At 38.1% G+C, this 21,695-nt stretch overlaps 2 protein-coding genes and 1 long non-coding RNA gene across 4 annotated transcripts; all 3 read left to right on the forward strand.

The window, feature by feature from the left end:
- The first annotated feature begins 434 nt into the window (after positions 1–434).
- LOC116204192 (polygalacturonase At1g48100-like) lies at positions 435–2,908 on the forward strand. Its single transcript, XM_031536261.1, has 7 exons — positions 435–875; positions 1,057–1,188; positions 1,272–1,460; positions 1,672–1,692; positions 1,786–1,993; positions 2,148–2,338; positions 2,489–2,908. Exons 1-7 carry the CDS (start codon positions 435–437, stop codon positions 2,906–2,908), a joined length of 1,602 nt encoding a protein of 533 aa, XP_031392121.1.
- Positions 2,909–8,699: 5,791 nt separating this feature from the next.
- LOC116204788 (pentatricopeptide repeat-containing protein At2g15820, chloroplastic) lies at positions 8,700–14,192 on the forward strand. 2 transcript variants are annotated; one of them, XM_031537077.1, is made up of 5 exons: positions 8,700–9,353; positions 9,434–12,007; positions 13,506–13,556; positions 13,815–13,893; positions 13,990–14,192. In XM_031537077.1, the coding sequence occupies exons 1-2, from the start codon at positions 8,784–8,786 to the stop codon at positions 11,276–11,278; spliced, it is 2,415 nt and encodes an 804-aa protein (XP_031392937.1). In that variant the 5' UTR covers positions 8,700–8,783; the 3' UTR covers positions 11,279–12,007; positions 13,506–13,556; positions 13,815–13,893; positions 13,990–14,192. The 2 variants fall into 2 exon arrangements, with proteins under 2 accessions (XP_031392937.1, XP_031392938.1); XM_031537078.1 differs by lacking the exon at positions 13,506–13,556.
- Positions 14,193–15,554: 1,362 nt separating this feature from the next.
- On the forward strand, positions 15,555–21,156 carry LOC116206008. Its single transcript, XR_004156616.1, has 4 exons — positions 15,555–15,683; positions 15,785–15,841; positions 16,113–16,170; positions 20,899–21,156. It is a non-coding gene; the product is annotated as an uncharacterized LOC116206008 (long non-coding RNA).
- Positions 21,157–21,695: the final 539 nt, after the last annotated feature.

Genomic DNA, 21,695 nt, shown 5'->3' on the forward strand with positions numbered 1-21,695 from the left:
TTGGATCTCAATGAATGTGTTGTGGTTGACGGACATTTGAGATGGATTCTGGATAAGGATAGGATTCACATAAAATGGATCGCAACGAAAATTTGATGAATAAAAAGATGAGAGGAAGAATAAGTGATTAAAATCATGTATAGTCGGGTTTTGCCCCGTAATTCACCAAAAAAAAAAATCCACGTATGTTCATTGGGAGATCTTGATCGCCGACCTGAATCCAACTCCTCAAACTAACGAGATAAGAAATCAAGTCGCTAGGTAGAATCACAAATGATGAAGAGGTTAAGCTTGGAACGAAATCCGATCTCAACCGAGAAGATTGTAGCAATCAGCAGAGAGTATCATAGAAGAGCTTCTGTTGGGATTTACTTTCAACGGTAGAACATATATAACCCCGATCGGCATGTTACTGACTACTATTGAAGTCGAAGATGAGATCAAGCACGTTGGTCATTCTAATTGCCGTTCTTGTTTGGTCATCGAGTTTCGACTCTTGCCATGCTATAAGATGGCACCCATGGTACTGGCGCCCATGGTACTGGAGGCCGTGGTGGATGCTGCCTAGTATGCGCCACCACCACGGTGGATTTGGCAGGCTTAATCATACAGCTCCACCACCACAACTCTCACCATCACAGCCACCACCCTTACTGCTACCACCGTCACTGCCATTGCCACCTCATAATGATCATCTGCCACCACCGCTACTGCCTCCACCACCAAAGAAGAGCCACGCCCCACCACCACTACCACCGCCATCATCTAAACCACCACCACCACCCGCCAATCCCGGTCACGAGACAAGAAAGTTTCCCACTTTCAATGTGCTAAATTTTGGTGCCAGGGGTGATGGAAAGACCGATGACACAATGGTATAGTAGCGTATATCCAATAATGTTGCATTGAACTTCATAATAAACTGTATTGGGACTTTGTTCTTGTAGTCATGCGAGCTTACAATCGGATTCTAGTTCAGAGGAGTGATCGATGAGAAACAGTATGATCACGGACATTCATATTATATGATCGAGCTTATTTTGTGGCGTGTCTCAGGCATTTCATTCCACGTGGACCGCTGCTTGTCAAATGGAGGCATCGACAGTGCTCGTCCCAGAAGGACATGAATTCCTCGTGGGAACGATTTCTTTTGAAGGTCGACACTGCAGAAAAAACATCATATTCCAGGTGATGTAGCTGATCAGAAACTCAATTTGTGACTTCCAAGTAATATGGATGATAAAGTCTAGAAAGTTGAAATTTTTTCACAGCTGGATGGAACAATTATTGCACCGATGAATCGCGAGAATTGGGGTAGGGACCTATCAAACTGGATAGTGTTCAAAAGAGTCACTGGACTAACGGTACAAGGAGAAGGAACAATCGAGGGCAGCGGCTCGGGTTGGTGGCATGTCTCCGGATCTGATGATCTTGAAGACATCGAAGATGTTGGGAAACAGCATGTGGACTTATCAGACAAGGATGAGGATGAGGACTATGGTGATGAAGATAACCGGACAGAGCAGCGGGTAAAAGTTTCCGGCTATGCATTTTCTCATTTTGTTGCTGTTGTTGCAGTATTTGATACCTTAACTGATCGAATACCTATTGGAACATTTTCTTTTCCTTTCCTTCCAGGAAGGACGAGAAACCGTTGTTACTGCCAAAGTTTTGCGGGGCGTCAAACCAACTGTAAGGAGTTCGAAAATTGGTTGCAATATATGTGCACCCCCTTAACACTTGCAATCTAGTAAGTTGGGATTTCGTGCTTTTTTACTGGTGTAGGCTCTGAGGATCTATCGGAGCAACAATGCAACGCTCGCAGGGATTAAAATTCAGAACAGTCCTAACGTCCACGTAAAGATTATGAACTGCAATGGAGTTAAGGTGCATGACTTGAGCGTATCATCGCCTGGTGATAGCCCCAATACGGATGGAATACAAGTCCATCGCTCGAGAGACGTGGTGATCCACAGCAGCAATCTTGCTTGTGGTAAGCTGCATTAACTGCTCGGATACGATTATCTTTTATAGTGCTTCCGCCTTGCTATATCCCATTTTATGTAAATGGTATACGAGTTCAATTATTTAAATTGAGCTCATTCGTTATTAAGATGTCTCGTTCTTGCTGGTAAAAAAATGAGCAGGAGACGATTGTATCGCTATTCAAAAGGGATGTCATAATTTGACTGTATACAATGTGACTTGTGGACCTGGGCATGGGATCAGCATTGGAAGCCTAGGCCCAGATCACTCCAAGGCGTGCGTCTCTAACATCATGGTTCGGGATATCGACATGCACGACACGACGAATGGAGCTAGAATAAAGACGTGGCAGGTAATTAATATCTACTGTGCCATTGACTGTTTCAACAAAATCAATGTCAAAGCACTATAATAATAAACAGAAATTTAAGATTTCAGAGTCAAAGAAATCAGTTCATAAAATTCTGATTTTATCGTTTGTATGGAAATCCCGATTCACCAGGGCGGAATGGGCTCTGTTCAAGGAGTGACCTTTTCGGACATCCGAATGTCCCGAGTCCGATACCCGATCATCATCGACCAATACTACTGTGACAAAGGCAAGGACTGCGGGAACCAAACTTCAGCTGTGGCAGTCTCGGGAATTACATATGAAAATATTCGAGGAACATACACGGATATGTCCATCCTCTTTGCATGCAGCGACAGTGTCCCATGCACCGACATCACCCTCAATGGCGTGGACCTGCAGCCCGTGCAACAGAATGGTCATGGCCATCACCATCACCACATCCATGAGCCGTTATGCTGGCAGGTCTTCGGAGAGTGGACCCCAACTAAGGCCGCACAGATCAATTGTAGCTTGCAAGCAGGCAAGCCATCTGGATACAATCGTGTCCTACTGAATCTCAACTTGTGTTGATCGATTGTGTAAGCACCAATCCGGAGACTGCTCTCTTAACTGATGGTGAATTTTGGGCTCTACCGCACTGGAATTCGATCAGAACCTCATCCATCACCATTGTTGGCTGGCTCCGCGATTTTCTAAGGGCACAAGCATCCCTAGTAATTCAGTCTTATGGTTCTTCATTATCTGCATATGGCCTTTTTTTTCCTAGGTGCTTATTTCGGTATGGGCTTTTAGTTTAGTGTTTCTATTTTGCAAAGTGGTAGCAAGTAGTTATGTGTTAGTATTAGGTTTGATGTTTGCATATATTGTCTAGTTTGAGGTTCATTAGAAACAACGTATTTTATTGCAGTAACAATGTGTACGCATTGCTGATGCTGTGCAGTATACGTAAATTCACATATTGATCTTCCATTCAAGGCGAAGGCATTGCGTGTAAGAGATTGATGAAGTCAATAACTTCGAATTTTATTATGGAACTCCAAATAAACAGAAAATCCTTCGATAAGGTTCAATCCTCGTTTCCCTTTGGATAAATGAAAAGATTTCAAGGATTTTGTACTCTCGATCATCATATCTTCCAGCTGCCCCCCTTTCCCCACCCCCAGACCCCAATCGGATCAATTTTTCAAATCCAAGGCCCATCCCCCAGACCCCAATCGGATCAATTTTCCAAATCCAAGGAATTGAAAGTCTAATTAAATCCAACTTGTACGTAGAATCATCAAACCAATAAAATCCCTAATATAATCAAAGCAAATCCTAAATTTTGCTTTAGCACATGACTAGAAGACTAAACATAGGAGAGCTGGAATGTACTAAAGTTGGATTCGAGGTTTTAAAACTCGGTCTGCAACGGTCGTTATGTAACGGCATCGGTCGGATCCCATATCGTTACAGGCCGATATATGGGGGAGAATTAGTTTCACGTAAATATCATCCGTAATGACGTTAATTAACGGCTGTAATGGACAAAATACTGGCCGTAACGTCCGATACAACCATTATTTGTTTATTTCTAACCGATTTTTAACTTTCTATTGCAGATCAATTGGATAAATTGTGCAATTATTGGATGTGGAGTGAAGAAAGATGACCCATGGAATTAAATGGGAAAGAAAGATGTATAGATTTTTTCTCCTGGATAAGTGAAAGATGCATACATTATAGACATATAATAGACGTACTTCAAATATTTTTAAGATAAAAAATTAAATAAGTTGGTAGATGTAACAAAAAGTAGATGGAAAGATTGAAAAGATGAAGCACAATGTTCTACTTGAGTCGTGACAAATGCCTTTGGGTTAAAGAAATTGAAGTACCCTTTGACATGTCTACTCCTCCTATAAAGAAAGAACTCATGGGCCCTTGGGGTCATGCTTCAATTATTTTATAGGAGGAAAAAAAAAACGAATAAGACATTGGATGTAACAAAGAGATGATAGATGAGACTAATAGAATGTACTTATACGGTACTTGTAAGCAATGTTTTGTATATTTATGCAATCTGATATACATATACATATATATGTATATTTTATTTGTGCAAGTTGATAGATATAGTTGAAATAATTGTAATCTAAAAAAGTAGTAGATATATTCTCTGTAAAAGTAAATTGCAGGCAGAGATTCCGAAAGTGAAGTTCTTCCAACTCATAAAGAAAAGTTAGTCAACAAGAAGAAGAAGAGGGAAGGGTGATATTATTTAATGATCGTAAGTCACTTAATATTCAAGTTGACAAGCAGAAAAGAAAAGAAGAGTTTACGGCAAATTTACGAGGTGACGAGGAAGAGGACCAAGATGATTACGAAGGATTTGTTGAAGACAGGGAGATGAGACATGCGATGGAAGAGAGTAGAAGTAGAAGATCTCATCAACAGTGGGAAAATATGCAGAAAGTTAAAGCACAAACAGGTGCATTTCGCAACACCTTTGATATTGGAGGTTCTTCTGGTGGAAGATTAGGGAGGCGCTCTCGAAGTGTTCGAGAATCTACTGGCAGTGGACGACAGTGGATTGATCCCCAGTCAGTCGAAGCTCAACTCAGGACGATGGATCCTCATTATCATTGACATATGGGTGCCGAGCAGCCCAAAATAAGAACCAAGTTTCTCAAAGAATTGGGGCAAAAGTTGGGAAGAGCAGCGAGCAAATTTTTATTTTGCAAATAATATTGCCCCAAACGTATGCAATGATTTGAATATGCAGGTTATGCTTGATGTTGCTGCTGAGGTCGGGAAAGGAGTAAAATGCCCTACTCCTTACGAAGTTTCAGACGTGTACTTAAATGAAGAAGTGAACGACCATGGAAAGAAAGGGGCGTTACGATCATGATGGACGGCTGGACGGATGGTATATCTCACACACCCATCAGTACATGCCTGCTCGTAATTCATTTTACTTGGTACAAGATACCGCACTACCACCAACAATTCATGAAGACCAAGAGATAAGTTTTGAGAACAATGCAGCAAACTTTGTGTTTGGGCGAGTTTGGATGTATGATGGTAGAGGACATAATGAAGATGGAGCAGATTCTTATTATGACCCGACTCGTCATTCCACCACTTGGTGACGAATCATGTGGAATTATATGGTTATTTGATGTGATTTTATCATTTGAATTTGATGTGGTAAATGTTACCAGCAATGCATAAGTAATTTTATATCTATTTTTATCATTTCTGAATGTTTAACAAAATATCTATTTGCGACACCGACGACGCCATTACATAGTACCGCGATTGTCCGAAACCGTTATAACAGCGACAAGACCGTTACTCGAGCGGCGATGACGATTTAAATCCTTAGTTGGATTCCTTAGGATGCGTTTTTGTATGAGGTAATGTATGTGGGTTACTGGAATCTGAATTTAAATTCCCTAGGTCTACTAGATTACTATGTTTGGTATGAGGTAATCTAGATTCCCAAAGCAATCCACATTACCACCCAAATGGAAATCTTATTTTACTTTCTTTAACAAAAATGCCCCTTTAACTCTAAGCTCTGCTTTAACATTTCATCCACCTCCCCCAAAACCACCATCTCCTTTGCTTCTCTTCCTGCCTCTCGTCGGCTCCCGTCACCGCCTCCTGCCTCCCGTCAGCTCCTCCCGTGTGTTGTCCGTCGGCTGCCACCTCCCGCTCCTCTCCAATTCCTGATTTTAGCATGATTGATTATAGTAAACGAATTGTCATATATTTTAGCGTGATCATCATCATACAAAGAACATGCGACCCACTACAAGATAGATTTTATTTTTGAGGGGCTTAGCATGCACCGAAAGAGTCTCGGTTTAATTGCAAAAGGAACCTCGTAATTTGTACCATCCATAGCTTAATTTGCCGTAGAATCTTTGAGCCTCAGTAGCTTTAATTACGAGGGTTGAAATTGATTCACTGAATTGCCGCTGTCGGTCACTGGCGGTTGCTGGTCGCTGGTTGTACTCGCCGTTCGTCGGTTGTCAAATGCCGGTGGTCAGTCATGGATCATCTGCGTGTGGACGGATAACCGACTTGGTTGTCTTGAGTTTAAGCACACTATTTCATTTTATTTGAGAGTATTTTACTAAAAGTACACAAGTTTCCCAGTAATCTCTTGTTTGTACCCAACAAGGTCATGTAGATTACTAGCAAGATTACCATTCCATACAAAACATGGTAATGTAACATTACCGGTAACATGGTTATGTTATACTTGAGATGGATTTGGAAGCGGTGCGGAGTTTGGTATGCAGTACAAGGCCATTTGCTCCACAACTTGCTTTCTTAGTGGAACCTATTCGGGAGTATTTGGCTCAAGATTGGTCTTTGCAGGTTCTTACATACATATAGAGGAAATATGTGTGCGGATTGGATGGTTCAGAGTGCTTTTTGTTTGTCCGTGGGGACTTATCTATACCAATCTCCGTCAATTGGATTTGGACCGCTGATATTTGGTGACATTATTGGGGTCTCCTTACCCCGCTTCTATATTTCTTAGTTTTTCCTTTTGTATTGGGCACTTGTACCGTATCCTACCAAAAAAAAGATGGAAATCTATCTACATGAGAATTCACATTACCAGTAATCTTAAATGATAATATACCAAACGCACTCTTAGTTGCTTTGGCTTTATGAAGGAAGCTAAACCTTGTTCAAATAGCTCCAAATACCCTATACTTATTCCTAATCGCTCCAAATAGGCTAAACCTCGTCTAGGTAACTCTAAATACGGTAGACTTATTCCAAATCACTTTAAATAAGTCAAACGTCATTCAAGCCACACTAAATGCACCATACATCGTTCAAATCACTCACACGAGGACCAAACTCCGTCCGAATGGATCTTATGTAGGCCCACGTGTAAATGGACTCCATGTGAAATGCAGACTCTAAGTGAAATGGGCCTTATGTAGGACTCATTTACAGGGGGGGACTCTGGGTGAAATGGTCCTCATGTATGCCCAGTGTGTAAATAGACTCTATGTGACACTTAAGTGAAATGGGCCTTATGTGGGCCTAATGTACAAGGTGGACTCAAAGTGAGATGGGCATTATATAGGCCTAATGTATAAATGGACTATATGTGAGATGGACCTTATGTAGGTCCAATGTGCAAGTGGACTCGAAGAGCTTGTTTGGATAGAAGGGAAATAAAGGAAAAAATGCGGGGAGGAAAAATAAAGTTGTATAGAATTTTGAAAAACTTCCATACAAGTTTCCCTCCCATCCGTTTTCTTTCCCTCCATTTCCCTCAATCCAAAGAGTAGAAGATGTAAATATTGTGTTGTTGTTCACGTTCTTCTTAGTTTTTCAATTTTTCTTTATTTTTTATTTTAATATTTTGGCTTTTTTTATTAATTTTTAATGAAATAAAAAATGGATGATGTGTCTTTTATGTTGCACCCATAATACAAGGATTCAACTCAGCAAACTTAAAAAAAAAATTAAGCAGAATGACAAAAATAGAAAAGTAATATAACATACCGTATCAAAATAGAAAAGAAAATGAATAAAAATATAGAATTAATTGGATAGTTTTTTCTTTCTCTTTTTTGAAGTTAACAATTAACTAGCTATAAACTCGTACATTGTGTGGATTTTTGTAAGAAAATTAATTTTGATAGTTTTCGCAATCTTTAGGACTCTAAGGAGTATGAACAATGATGAAACATATACCAAGCCAAATACGTCATCATTTATCTCTGCGGATATCTTCATAATCCCTTATGCACGGCTACTTTTTTGCAGCTATTAATCCCGAAGATTTGATTATGAAACCCTTATTAAGACTGTCATAGAGACGAAATTTTTTGAACGGTTCATAAAGAATCCTGAATTTTACTAATATAAAGATAACAATATCGAAAATCACTTGAAACTGTACATTCCTTATAGTTCTAACTTCGCCCAATATTGCTCGTTCAAGATTGTAGCTTGAGGATCCTCATGCTCCACAGGTTCCTCGATCGAGGACTGACGTCTTCCTCATCTCTCATACTTTGCAGCCATGAGCTTGGCTTGGTAATCCACTAATAATCATGCTAGACACCCAAGCATAGAAATATGAATATTGGTACTATGAACTTGAAAAAATCTTATACATTAAAAAATCTTTTTCAATTATCAAAAAAATCCTTTTATTTTTTTAAAAGTTTTTTAATTGTATATCACTCCATGCGAATAATATGAATAAATATTCAAAATGCATTAAATATAAAACGAATAAAATGTAGTAAATGTTCATGGATCGGAATCGAAAGGTCAATTAAACGTAGAGTGTAATTCGAGAGCGCGGCTTTTATTTATTATATAAATTGATTAATATAGAAATCCCCTGAATTATCCTCAAAGAGGCCAACCTGCTGTCTCCGATGCCAAGTCCGGAAGCCTCGAAGCTTCATTCGACATGCTACTCCTGAACGGAGCTCCGGCGAACTTCTCCCTCGCCTCCGCCGTGGCCGGCTCCTGTCTCCTCCAGATATCCACTCTCACCGCATTTCCCGCGCTTCGCTCTCTTCCCCCATTCCATCCGCCGTCCCTACACCACTGCCACCACCACTTCCCGCTCGGCCGCCTAGCGGCCACCTACCTGTCCTCCACACCCAGACCGCGCCACCTCCTGCCCTCGCTTCCTGCCGCGTCACCCGGGACTTCCGTCGAACATGTGCCGGTCAAGACCGAGCCGGACGAGGATCCCGGCTCCGGAGGGGACGAAGAACTTTTCGACTTCGATTCGAAGCAGCTCGCGCCGCCTCCCCCGCTGCCAAACACTGAGCTCGAGGTGAAGGAGCTGGAGGAGCTGCCGGAGCAGTGGCGGCGCGCGAAGCTGGCTTGGCTGTGCAAGGAGCTCCCCGCTCACAAGTCGGGGACGGTCGTGAGGGTTCTGAACGCCCAGAGGAAGTGGCTGAGGCAGGAGGATGCCACCTATGTGGTAGTCCACTGCTTGCGGATCCGCGAGAACGAAACCGGGTTTAAGGTACAGGGTAATGCCATGTCTGTTCTTGTTGATTCTGAAGATTATGAAAGCTGCTGAAGTTTTCAATTTTGCTGCATTAGGTATACAAATGGATGATGCAGCAGCACTGGTACAGATTCGATTTCGCTCTCGCTACCAAGCTCGCGGATTACCTGGGCAAGGTGGGTAAGTTTGCCAAGTGCCGTGAAGTATTCGATCACGTAATCGATCAGGGACGGGTACCCAGTGAATCTACATTTCACATTCTCATCGTTACGTATCTGAGTTCATCGGTAAAAGGCTGTCTGGAGGAAGCTTGTGGCATTTACAACCGCATGATCCAGTTGGGAGGGTACCAGCCTCGCCTAAGCTTGCACAACGCTCTCTTTCGAGCTCTGGTGAGTTGGCCGGGGCCATCTTCGAAGCATTATCTCAAGCAGGCTGAGTTCATATTCCACAACCTGGTGACTTCCGGGCTGGAGGTCCATAGAGATATATACGGGGGCCTTGTGTGGCTTCACAGCTATCAGGACTCCATTGAAAGAGCGAGGATAGAAGAGCTTAGGGAGGAGATGCGGGAAGCTGGAATCGAGGAGAGTAAAGAAGTGCTCTTGTCTGTTCTCAGAGCTTGCTCCAAGGAAGGTGATGTGGAAGAAGCTGAGAGAACGTGGGTTAAACTCATTCGAGCTGATATCTCGCTGCCTCCAATGGCTTATGTCTATAAGATGGAGGTCTATGCAAAGGTCGGAGAACACATGAAATCGTTCGAAATTTTCCAAGAGATGAAGGAGTACGTCAATCCTCCCACCATTGCAGCATATCATGAAATTATAGAGGTGCTCTGTAAAGCCCAAAATGTGGAACTTGCTGAATCTTTGATGGCGGAGTTCGTACAAACCGGTCTAAAGCCCCTTGTGCCCTCTTATATTGACCTGATGAATATGTACTTCAATTTGAGCTTGCATGATAAGTTAGAGTCGACCTTCAACCAGTGCCTTGAGCATTGCCAGCCCAATTGTGCTGTTTATGGTATATACTTGGATTCTTTGGTGAAAATCGGTAATCTTGACAGAGCACAGGAGATCTTCAATCATGTGAGTACTAATGGAACCATTGGTGTCAGTAAACGCTCGTGCAATTCCATTTTGAGTGGCTACTTGTCTTCTGGAGACATTCGGAAAGCAGAAAAGATTTATGAGTTCATGTGCCTAAAGAACTATGAAGTCGAAGCCTCGTTGATGGAAAAGCTTGATGATCTCCTGAGCTCACGTGGGAAACCTGTGAAGAGGAAGCCCGTGAGTCTCAAGTTAAGCCAGGAGCAGCGAGAAATGTTAGTGGGTATGCTGCTAGGTGGCCTACGAATCGAGTCAGATGACCTGAGGAAGAACCACATGATCTGGTTCGAGTTCAACGAGAATTTGCGCGCACATATAGTTTTGAAGGAGCATGTTCATGAACAGTTCCATCAGTTCTTGCATCATTCTTCGAACTCTGATGGTTACAGTGATGAGATTCCCTATAGTTTTTCTACCATATCGCTCTCAAGGTTCGGTTTCTTTGCCGACCAGTTTTGGCCTGAAGGGAAGCCCGCAATCCCAAAACTTATCCATCGGTGGATTTCGCCTCGAGTCCTTGCCTACTGGTACATGTACGGAGGTCATAGGACTAGTTCAGGAGGCATATTGCTGAAGCTGAGAGGGAGTCGACAAGGTATGACGAGGATTGTGAAGGCTCTGAAGTTTGTATCTCTTGATTGCAGGGTGAAGAGAAAAGGGAGAGTATTCTGGCTTGGTCTTCTCGGTGACAATTCGATGCGGTTTTGGAAACTGATAGAGCCCTATGTACTAGACGGCTCACATGATTTTCCGGAAGACAGAGAAGACATGAATTTTGATAGTGGATCTGATGCAGATGAGGGTTCTGATTACAGAGACAATGATAGCTAAAGCGTTCACAGACTCGAGTTCATCACGAGGGATGCAGGAAAGCCCAGTGGTGGGAACAGGGGAAGTTGTGCCATTCTTGCCAGGTCTTGGAGTGTACATATCCGACGTTCATATATAGAGCATCATCATCATCTATTCGGTTTGGTTGGATTGAAATTTTCTCCTGTCAGTGCATGGTAATTTCCGTGGTCTCGTGAGCCTGGTAAATACCGAACTTTCAAGCTGTTTCCAATTTCAGGAAAGTTGAGTGAAGGAGATATTTCTCTGTTGAAACTTCCATCAATGTTGAGCACTCTGATTCAGCTTCCTATCTTAATTACGGGAGCGATCTCAGCCATTTTTTCAGTCATCGTTGTTGTTAGGCTAATGAGAAAATGAAGGAGAATTTCCGAGGAAACTTGGGATCAACGGCCCGAGACTGAGTCCCCCTTTAACTTGGAACTTTTCAAACCAATGAACTGCAACATTAGTGACTTGTGTGGAGTTGGCTCATATCCACTAGCACTGATGATATGACTAAGTCGTGCACCACTAGTAACAGTAGAGTTAGAAGCCATATATAAATTTTGATCGCACTCGTTCGCTGGAAAGAAAAATTAAAAGTACATCCGACATTCTTTTCCACTTCTTCATTTGCGATGATCGATCGGAGATCCATTCGGATAGCAGTCATGATCGGCCTCTTCCTCCTCCTTCCACAGGCATTTGCCGGCCGATTTCTACCCAGGGGTGAGTTTTGCTTTTATTTATTCTTTTCCCTCTCTACTCTAGGCTTTCTAGTTAAGGGATGAACCAGAACCGGCAGCCTGCAGGAAATGGAGAATTCAACTTCAACTTCAGTTGAGCGTTAATTACTAAATTAAGTCCCATTTGATTCATGAATGAACGTCCAGAATCGGAATTTTTGATTCCTTTTGTGACCGTTTGTTTTAAGGTAAATGGAAATCGATTCTGGTGAATGAGGACCAGAATGGACGAGGGGAATAAAAATTAATATTTTTTCCGATGTATCCATTCAAAAACCAAAAACCACTGATTTTTTTTTGTTACTAAGTAGTGGCATCTCTAATTTATTACCTCTCCGGTAATTTTTTTCTTTATTTTCTTTTTGGTATGCACTCTGATATTCGAAAATTTGATTAATCCCGACCAATTCAGTTCTGGCCTAATCAGCTTACTGAGGGGTATTCTTTTCTTCTTCGCCTTTCTTGATGATGTTGTATGAGTTGTTAGTTCCCTTATTATACGCTAAGCAGGCTGCAGTTTGTACGTTCATCCCGCTCCTGCACTTGTTGGCAATGGGAAAGGGATTGAAGGGAGTATTATTAACTAGTAACACGGCCGCGCCTTACCATTTTTTATTAATATTTGTGACTTAAATTTACAAATAATTATATTTAATATTTTTCCCTTCTTAAGAAGATACAAATATTGGCAAATTACTTCTGTTTCACTGTTTCAATAAGCTCTTGATGAGTGATCGGGATAACATGAGGATAAAGATTATTGAGAGAAATTGTTCTACACGGAAAAATTAAGAAAAATTCAGGAGTTTATAAGAGATTGAGTACTACAACATTTTAGCTCGAGCTTTTGGATTAGAGATAGGTCCAATCGTTTATGTATTTTATAAAGATAACTTAATATCAGCTAGCATATTTTGGTTTCATGAGTTTAATGCAAGGCATCCCAAGAGATTGAATAGGCACTATTATGGACTTCAAACCCCCAGATGGTATAAGAAATGAATTTAACTGGAAATATTGGGGTACAAAATGATCAGAAATGATTTTTAATTGTTTTAATCGATTTTAATTTTTAAAATTTATAAATAATTTGTTTTCTTTTAATTTCTTTCATTGTTTTAATTAATTTTTCTTCAGTATTGAGAACATAATAAATGAATTGGGAATATGAAAGGACATGGCACCATCAGTTAAGAGGAAGGCGAATTCACAGTCCAGGCACAATGACACAATTATCAGGGGCGTTCTTTATAACCGAGCTAATGGCCTGTCGTGCGGCTCTCCCACCGGAGCCCGCCCGCTATGTAGACAAAGTTGGTTCCTACTGTTTTGCTGCCTTGCCCGAACCTTCCTTTAGAGCAGGGTACTCTCATTAGCAGGAGTTTACTTTAAATATATATCATAATAGATTTAAATATATATCATAATAGATTATCAAACGTGGGAAATTTAATGATGTTTATTTACTGTACGTGGCGCAGAGGAGGTGAGCTTCCGTGGAGCTTTTCCATATTCAGTTGAAGATGGACGCAGTTACGTCTAGTAATATTTGATGAGAGCTAAGCAATAATTATATGGATAGTAATTTTTTTGATAACTATATGGACTGTATTTAATTGACGACATGTAAAGTATTTCATTACATGCGGATCATAATAGGCCTTCGTTACGATGATTTCTTTATATTTTTTTTTGGGAAATTTCTTCATTCTGTTTTGAGAATTGCAGACTTCATGTGTTCTAGATATTGGACTTACAAGAAGTATAATCTTTCCGAATTATGTATGTAGTTCTTGGAGAAGTTCAGGGAAGTCACGTTCGTAAAGCCGGGGAGGGGTGGGGTTGTTCGAATGTGCCGAGGGTCATTGGGTACTCTGTCTTCTCTAAGTCTTAACTAAATTTAGTTGTTTGTGCACTTCTCTACTTAGGTAATGACTCAAACATTGATATGATATTCACTTGCAGGCGCCCTCCCCCACATAACCGGTCTGATAAGGCAACCTCCCGAGTATGGTGTGGCTCTAACCCTTGATCGTAATCTTACCCTTTGGAGAATCGAAAAGAAAAAAAAAGAAAAAAAAAAAGACATGAAGTTTCATCGTCATATGAGAATTCAGATAATCGACAGTAGAATTTGAGCTGAAACTCAGAAGATGTGTGATATTGGAGTATTTTTATAACTTCTTTGTTCTTCTCTATATATTTGCTTTGGGCGTTGCCGAAGAAGTCAATGGGAAGGTTAATTACTAGGCCTTTGACGGTAAGTGTCTCCCTGCCTAATAAAAATGCTTCATATGAATGTGATGGAGGAAGAGGAATTATATACCATTAAACTATTGGGATAGGGTCAGTTTGTTCCAACCTTTGGAGTTTTGTTCGTCTCTCTCTTAAATCATTTCTTCTTCTTTTTTTTTTTTTCTCCCTTTCTTTTGTGGTTGGAATTGTCCTCAACCTTCTAAGAAAGTGTCAGGTTTGATCCTTTCATTAACAATTTCCATCGAAACTGTACATTATAATAGAAAAAACTAAAGAAACAAAGAAAATAAATGCGAACAATGAGAAGAGGACGTGGGGGATGGTGGTGGCCTTGCTGGCAACCATTACGCACCGCCACAATCGGGGTCGCCGACAATGCTAATTGGGGCGGTGGTTGCCACCGGTGAGACACCAAGAGGAGACTCGAGAGGACTCAAAACTCTTATGATCGTATTCCAAGAAGATAATTTGTAATTTGGATATTATGTCATTTCATTTACAGATTCCTCCATTGATCCTCGCTGGTTAATGTGCGGGGATGGGATTCACTTGTGGTTTCAGTTTCAGGGCACCGACACCTTTCAAGAAACTGCTCTCAACTGAGCCATTGAGAATCTGATAAAACCATAAAAGGAAGGGCTGTTAATCCAATAATCGAGTTTGCTCACAGTCATATCCAAATTACGGCCCAATTATGGTCATATCCAAATTCAGCTCGTTTAGGAAATTCATCGGCCCAATTACGGTCCCACTGAAAATTCTACTTGGGCCATATCCAAACAAATAGTGGTGGGATCCTCTTGTTTTGTGGGTCCGGCTTTTCTTCATCTGTAGATATCTTTTGTGTGTGGAAGCACACTGCATGGATCCATCGTCTGCTACAACTACTTCGACATGCACAAACTTTCGTACATAAGAGATCCCCCCGGTCTCAATTCACGAACTGCATTAGATGCTGATTTCAAAAGAATCTTCTTACCGGTTCGACATCCTTATTTTCATCCGAGTCTTTGCATTCAAGTGCACCAAGTATTTTCTCACTTTGCCTTGAAAAATCAACTCGACCGGAATATTAAATAACAATCGCGCACTATGGTCTGGAAACTAGCATTGACTTTGGATTTTCTACACTTTTGGAGACTAATTTAATTGGTTCCAACCGTATTGCAAATACAGACTAAGTATTTGGTCACTCCGAGATTGGCGGAGTATTTACTGATCACTCGATATATATATATATATATATATATATATCCAGTTCATCCATTCAATGAATCACATCCCTCCTGTGGTCTTTTGAAGTTCATCGTTCGCAATGACCGGTGGAAAATTCATTGCGATGGCAGCTATCCTGGGTCTTCTCCTCCTTCCGCTGGCATTTGCTGGACGCCTCCTACCCCCAGGTGAGCATACTTTTCTAAGGTTAAACCAGTACCTGAACCCGGTAGGACCTGGATTACTGGCCATGGGGAGTCTATTAATGACGAAGTTAATTGTTTTGTAGATGAAGTGCACGTCCGTGGCGTTTTATCATCATCAGTTGGCCATCTGCGGGCACGCAGTTACGTACATAATCCATGCACTCCTTGTCTTTCGATCCATGTTCAAACTCCAGATACCAAATCTACTGAAATCTTCTAAAAAATGACGTGTCTCCCACGGGGATGAGATATACTTGGAATGATTTTTTGTGTGCAATTTTTACAAGAACTTTTCCCTTTTTATAAAAATGAATTTTGATTGCGAAACTTTTTTAACTGCCAAACTTGTTTGCTTTAATGGAATCTGACTTGCTAAAGTACAATATCTGTGAATTTTATGTATACATGCAGGTATCATAAACGTGATAGAGATTATTCCAGCAGCATCTCCTGATGGACAGCACGCGTTGTACGCACTTCTAACTCCCCTGCTCGCGGTGTTTCGAAAATTCCTTTTCCTATATATTTGCAAGACGCGCACCTATACTGCGCATGACTTATCGTAATTTGTGTTGGCTCTCTTAGAGTTTTTAAAAGCTATAACTCGTGCTACGCTTGCCATTTTAATAAGTTTCAGTTTACTACTCATTAAAATACCTAATTTTTTTCACAATAATTTTTTAATATGTATAGATTTTTTAGCAATTATCGTAAAAGTGTTTTCATTAAGTAAAATATTCATTGGCGAATTAATTTTAATAAAAACAGAAAATTATGAGATGAGAGTAGGAGTGGGTACGGGACGGGATGGTTCGATTTTAGGTGCTAACCGTACCGGTCTAGAATTTCCGGGAATGAAATTTTCCTAATCGAAATCGATCTCGTAACCATATTACAATCACAAACCGTCCCGAAAAATAACCATTTTTTCGGTCCCGTTAACCGAACTGTCCTGAATTAAGAAGATTAGCATTAAAGTCTAAATTTATAAAGTCTAATCATTCTACAGTAGTGCAATCAACACTAAATAGAGTGTAAAAAATAAAAACAAGCACGTTTTTATTTACTAATCAAATTTTTATGAAGTTCTAATTGCACAAAAATATCAAAATTCTCATCATTACTCTACACCTCTCAATCATCTACATAATGACTAGATGATTTTTGAGATTTCTTTTCCAAGTTTTTTCTTAAGAAAAAAGAAAGTGGAAATATTTAAACTCAAATCTATAAATAAATATAACAAAACATATATTTTATATATCTTTGTATATATTCAGGACGAGACGGTTAACCATGGTTTTTGAAATTAGAAACCGTAACCGTCCTGAAACCAAATGATTTGAGAATTTAGGAACCGAATTTTTGCCGAAACCGAATAATTCGGTTATTTTTCGGTTCGGAACGGAACGATTATCGAGATGGTTTGGTTATCGGCTATTTTTGCACAACCCCAGATGAGAGGGAGAAATGGCAGTTGGGGATTGAACGTGAGGGAGGTGAGAAAGTGTGGGAAAATTAGGGGAAGAGAGAGAAATGGGTAGTACGGCGAATTATTAGGGCTGAGAGAGAAAAGCGAGGGAGAGGAAATAACGAGCAGGAGGGGATGGTGGTTAAGAAAATATTTGAAATATTAATTTATTCTCAATTTTTTGAATTTCATAATTGTTAATTAATTATTACATCAGTTCATATAAATGTTTTACAAAATTAAAAAGTAGACCTAATATTTTCTTCTCATATTTCTAACAGTGAGATTTTGTGTCTCAGTCAGTCATTTTTTGGTTGGTTTTAGTAGATTGTCCTCAATATCTTTAAACAAAATTATTTGGAGGAAGGAAAAATAGAACATTAACCACTTAATTGGATTGCGGGGTGGAAAGAGCTATGGAGGGATGAATTATGAAGAGTTATTATATATAATTAGTCATTTCACGCGCGCGTTGTGCGGAAGTGTTATTCGTGATATAAATTTTTTATAATTTATTATACAGAGTCTTTAAAAATTTTGTTTGGTTTATAATTGTAGAATTAACTCTTGGATAATCATTAAATTAATAATGAACAAAGAATGTTAAATTCATTGTGTTAGATTTGTTCTATTAAATACGTTGCTTACATAAAAAACTATATTACTCACTTAAAAAGCATTAATTTATATATTTTAAAAACAATATTAATAAAATCACATGAATAAATTTATTTTAATTAAAGTAATTAATTAATAGCTTTTAGTTTTTTAAACAACTCTTAATTTTCAATATCGAAATTATAGAAGATATTGACATTTACATCCTTTATACAATAATAAGTTACTCATAGAACTTAAATGTTTCAACTTTAAGTAAATTTAATAAAAAGATAGACTAAATTTATTATATTCATTTAATGAATTTTTAAAAACATAAAGTCTTTTAGCATCATTTTTAATTTTAAGTATATATAATATTTATATAGAACTTGTAATAGTTTTTAAATATTTCTAGACCTTCTTACAATAATTATGTAAGCAATTACTTATGTAAAAAAATTTAAAAAAATATTTCATCATTCTTTTTAAACCGAAAAATCTATTATAGTTTCAACAATATAATTAAGCATTTTTAGAATTGAAAATTAGAAAAGAAAGTAATTGTAATTAATCGAATTTCAAAAGATATATTTATTACTGAATTGTGCGAACTCTTACACCAATTCACTTGTATGCTTTTTAAAATATTTTTTAAGTGTATTTAATATTGGTATAGAAATTTCTTATCGTTCATAGATATTCTAGTAAAATACAATTTTACTTGTTAAATCGAGAATTGAAAATGGAAATAATTTTAGTAAATTGAATTGATATAAGTATATTATCATTATAAACAATTAATTATTTATGCATTAATTATTAATCAATGTATTCAAGAGGGTAGAGAAGATAATTGAAATTTGAGTAAGTAGAGACTAAGGACTTGACATATAGCACCACCTTATAAATCTTAAAATGACACAAGATGCAGTCTCGTTAATCTATTTTTTCGTTTTGCTATTGTATAGCAATATATATATATATATATATACACTATCTAAATAAGCTATAAATATAGGAGTAAGAATGTAAATTTACACATTTTTGAACATGCATCTCTCTTCCATCTCCTCTCCATGAATACTAATGTCCCATCTCCACTTTACCACTTCTCTCCGTTACTTTTGCTCTCTTTTAGTATTATTTATTTTCTTTGTTTTTTCTTTATGACTTTTACCCACAAATTTTTATTTTTATTGGATCCGGTATTATATGGTTGAGTAACATCAAACACAAAATTAAAGTTCCTAAAAATAATTTTGTAAACTTCTAATTCATGCATTTTTTTAGTTTAATATTAATTGAGACTTGTATATTACACTGCAAGTGGCATCAAAAAATTCTACTAATAATTATCCTAAATAAAACAATTCCACTAATAATGACATGGGCCGCAATTCACACAATATCCAAGAATTATTTAATAATGTGAGTGTTATAGGAGGATTATTAAGCACACTTGTAACTCATGGAATTTGAATGCACTCTTCTCGAGTTTTCTTATATACTCCTAATATTAATCCATCCAAAAGTCCTCCCAATTCAAAAATATTGCTCGCAATGACTTGAGATTGTAATTTCATCAATATTCTTGAGCTTATGTAATAAATTAAAGAATTATTACTGATTTAGAGTATGTTTACTTTTGGAGAATTCTTCATTTTTCCCAAAAAATTGAGTTTCAGTCTAGAAATAGAAAGGGAAGGCAATAGAAGCAGGTCCCCCCTCTGTTTGTCTTCTTCTCTCCGCTTTTCTCGTCCATCCTGCCCTGCACCGCTTACAGATTCAGTGGCAGGGATCTTAGCATCTATTAGTGTTGGGGGCTGGGGCGCAAAGCGCAAACCGCTCTTCGATCTCCCGGTGAGTTGGACGGGAACGAGACAGAGGGGGTTATCAAATTTATTAGACAAGCATGATGCTTTATTTCAAAAGATAAAACCGAGTTAAATTGTTATATACATCATTGAGATTAAAAATTTATCATGTATAAGTTATTTTTTGTTAATAGTATTTCTCAAAAAAAAAAAATTCTAACCAAACATTAGTAAATATAATTTCATATTTTTCTACAAAGAAATAAATTTAGAATGGACGCGAAAAATAGAGATGGAAATAGAGAATTCCTTTTCTAAACTAAAATTTTCAATTATTCTTTTCTTTTCCTTTTCTAAATATGTTTCTCCACTAAAAAGTATAAATAATATGTTTATTAATGTTAAGTTAGAAAATTTTCAAGTGTGAGAATAATTGGAATGGTCACCATTAAAAGATGATACAAATTAAATTTATAAATGAAAAAGTCAATAGAAAAGGAAATAAAATATAAAAAAGAAATAATAGACTAATGATTTTTTTTGCAGGGGCTAATGAAAAGAGAAATAAAAAAAAGATATTCTTTAATCTATATAAATAATTTGGAATAGTGGAGAAGAAGATTTTCTATGAAAAATTAATTCATTTCAATAAGTAATAATTTTCTTGCAATTCTTTATTTTTTAGAAAATTTTCTGAGAAAATTGAAAGAATTCTTCAAAAGTAAATCAGCAAAGCATGCTTCACTTAATTTTTCCTAATATTGATCCCACCTTGATTGATAATCTCTCCTTAGATTTCTGTTTCGTTCGCAAATAAGCCACCTTTTGGTTGCCGTTGCTTGTTGAGGTCCTTTGACGACATCTTCTTGTTTCTTTCTTGAAATTTTCATCTTGCGTTGCATTTGTTTGTGACATGCTTGAGGTTTTCAATGGATTGCTAATGTAAATTTTCTTTTTTCTAAATCCCCGAATTCCCAGTCATATCTCTTTATTTGTTCCTTGATTTTGGAGCGCCAAGTTTGGAGAAAAGGGACAAAAAAAAAAGAAAAGAAAAAGAGAGGACATCTAGGACGTGCCGTGTCGTCATTTAGTTAAACTTAACGATTTGGATTAAAAATCATATGGCACTTATGATTTCTAAAATTAAACTTTGAACATTTGTATAATTTTTTAAATTAAACAAACAACAAAAAAAATCTCTATTAAGAAACCAATGTAACGTACGAAAAATCTAGTTAAGTTAAATTTACAAGAGTTTTTTGTTCTCTTCTGTTAATTAGGCTCGCTTAAATGAAATATTATTCGCTTGCAGGTCACCTCGTTAGAAGTAACTGCTCCGATTTGAGCCAACTGCAGGAATCGTTAAATAAGTTCGGATGCTTTGGTAGTCTCAATCAATGCATCAATTTACGATTGTTGGATGCATATAATAGTACACGTATACGCGCTTGTCATGAACGGTTTATTGGTTTGTAACAATAATATTTTGTATTTGGCTGGATCTCATTGGCATTTTGCTATACATCAGATTTAGAATTTAATGGAAGGTATGAGATTGTCATGAGCGAAATCTTTCCTTTGGTGGTAGGCTTACTCTCCTAAACACTCTCCTCCATATATAATTTGCCTGTGTACCATCTCTCCATCCGCTTTTCTTGTTCCCAATCCCTTGTGGCCAAAAATCTTGAAAATTAATCTCAGACACTTCCCCCGGAGCGGCTATTCAGACAAGGAAAAAAAAAAAGAGCTTGGTCAAATAGGACAAAATTTAACTTCCAAAAGAATTAGGGGTGCATGGCTTGGATTAATTAATTGATAATAAAAATAAAGCCTCTACTTTCTAATTAAGTCTTGGAGGTTCGAGACTGAAGATATTCTCTGCGGAAACATGTAATGTGTGATTTGTACGTTCTTTCTTCATCTTATAGAAGAAAGGAAGCTCAAATAGAATGCGGGAAATTATAAATTAAATTCAAGAATGTATATGTGGTTAAAAATAAAAAGAAAGAAAAAGAAACCCATTAACAGATAGTCCATATGGTCACCCAGAACTTACGAACTCTCAACTTACCAGCTCCCGTTCACTAGTCATTTAATACATTTTTTTCT

This window comes from Punica granatum, chromosome 4 (assembly GCF_007655135.1).
Source record: "Punica granatum isolate Tunisia-2019 chromosome 4, ASM765513v2, whole genome shotgun sequence".
NCBI lineage: Eukaryota > Viridiplantae > Streptophyta > Magnoliopsida > Myrtales > Lythraceae > Punica > Punica granatum.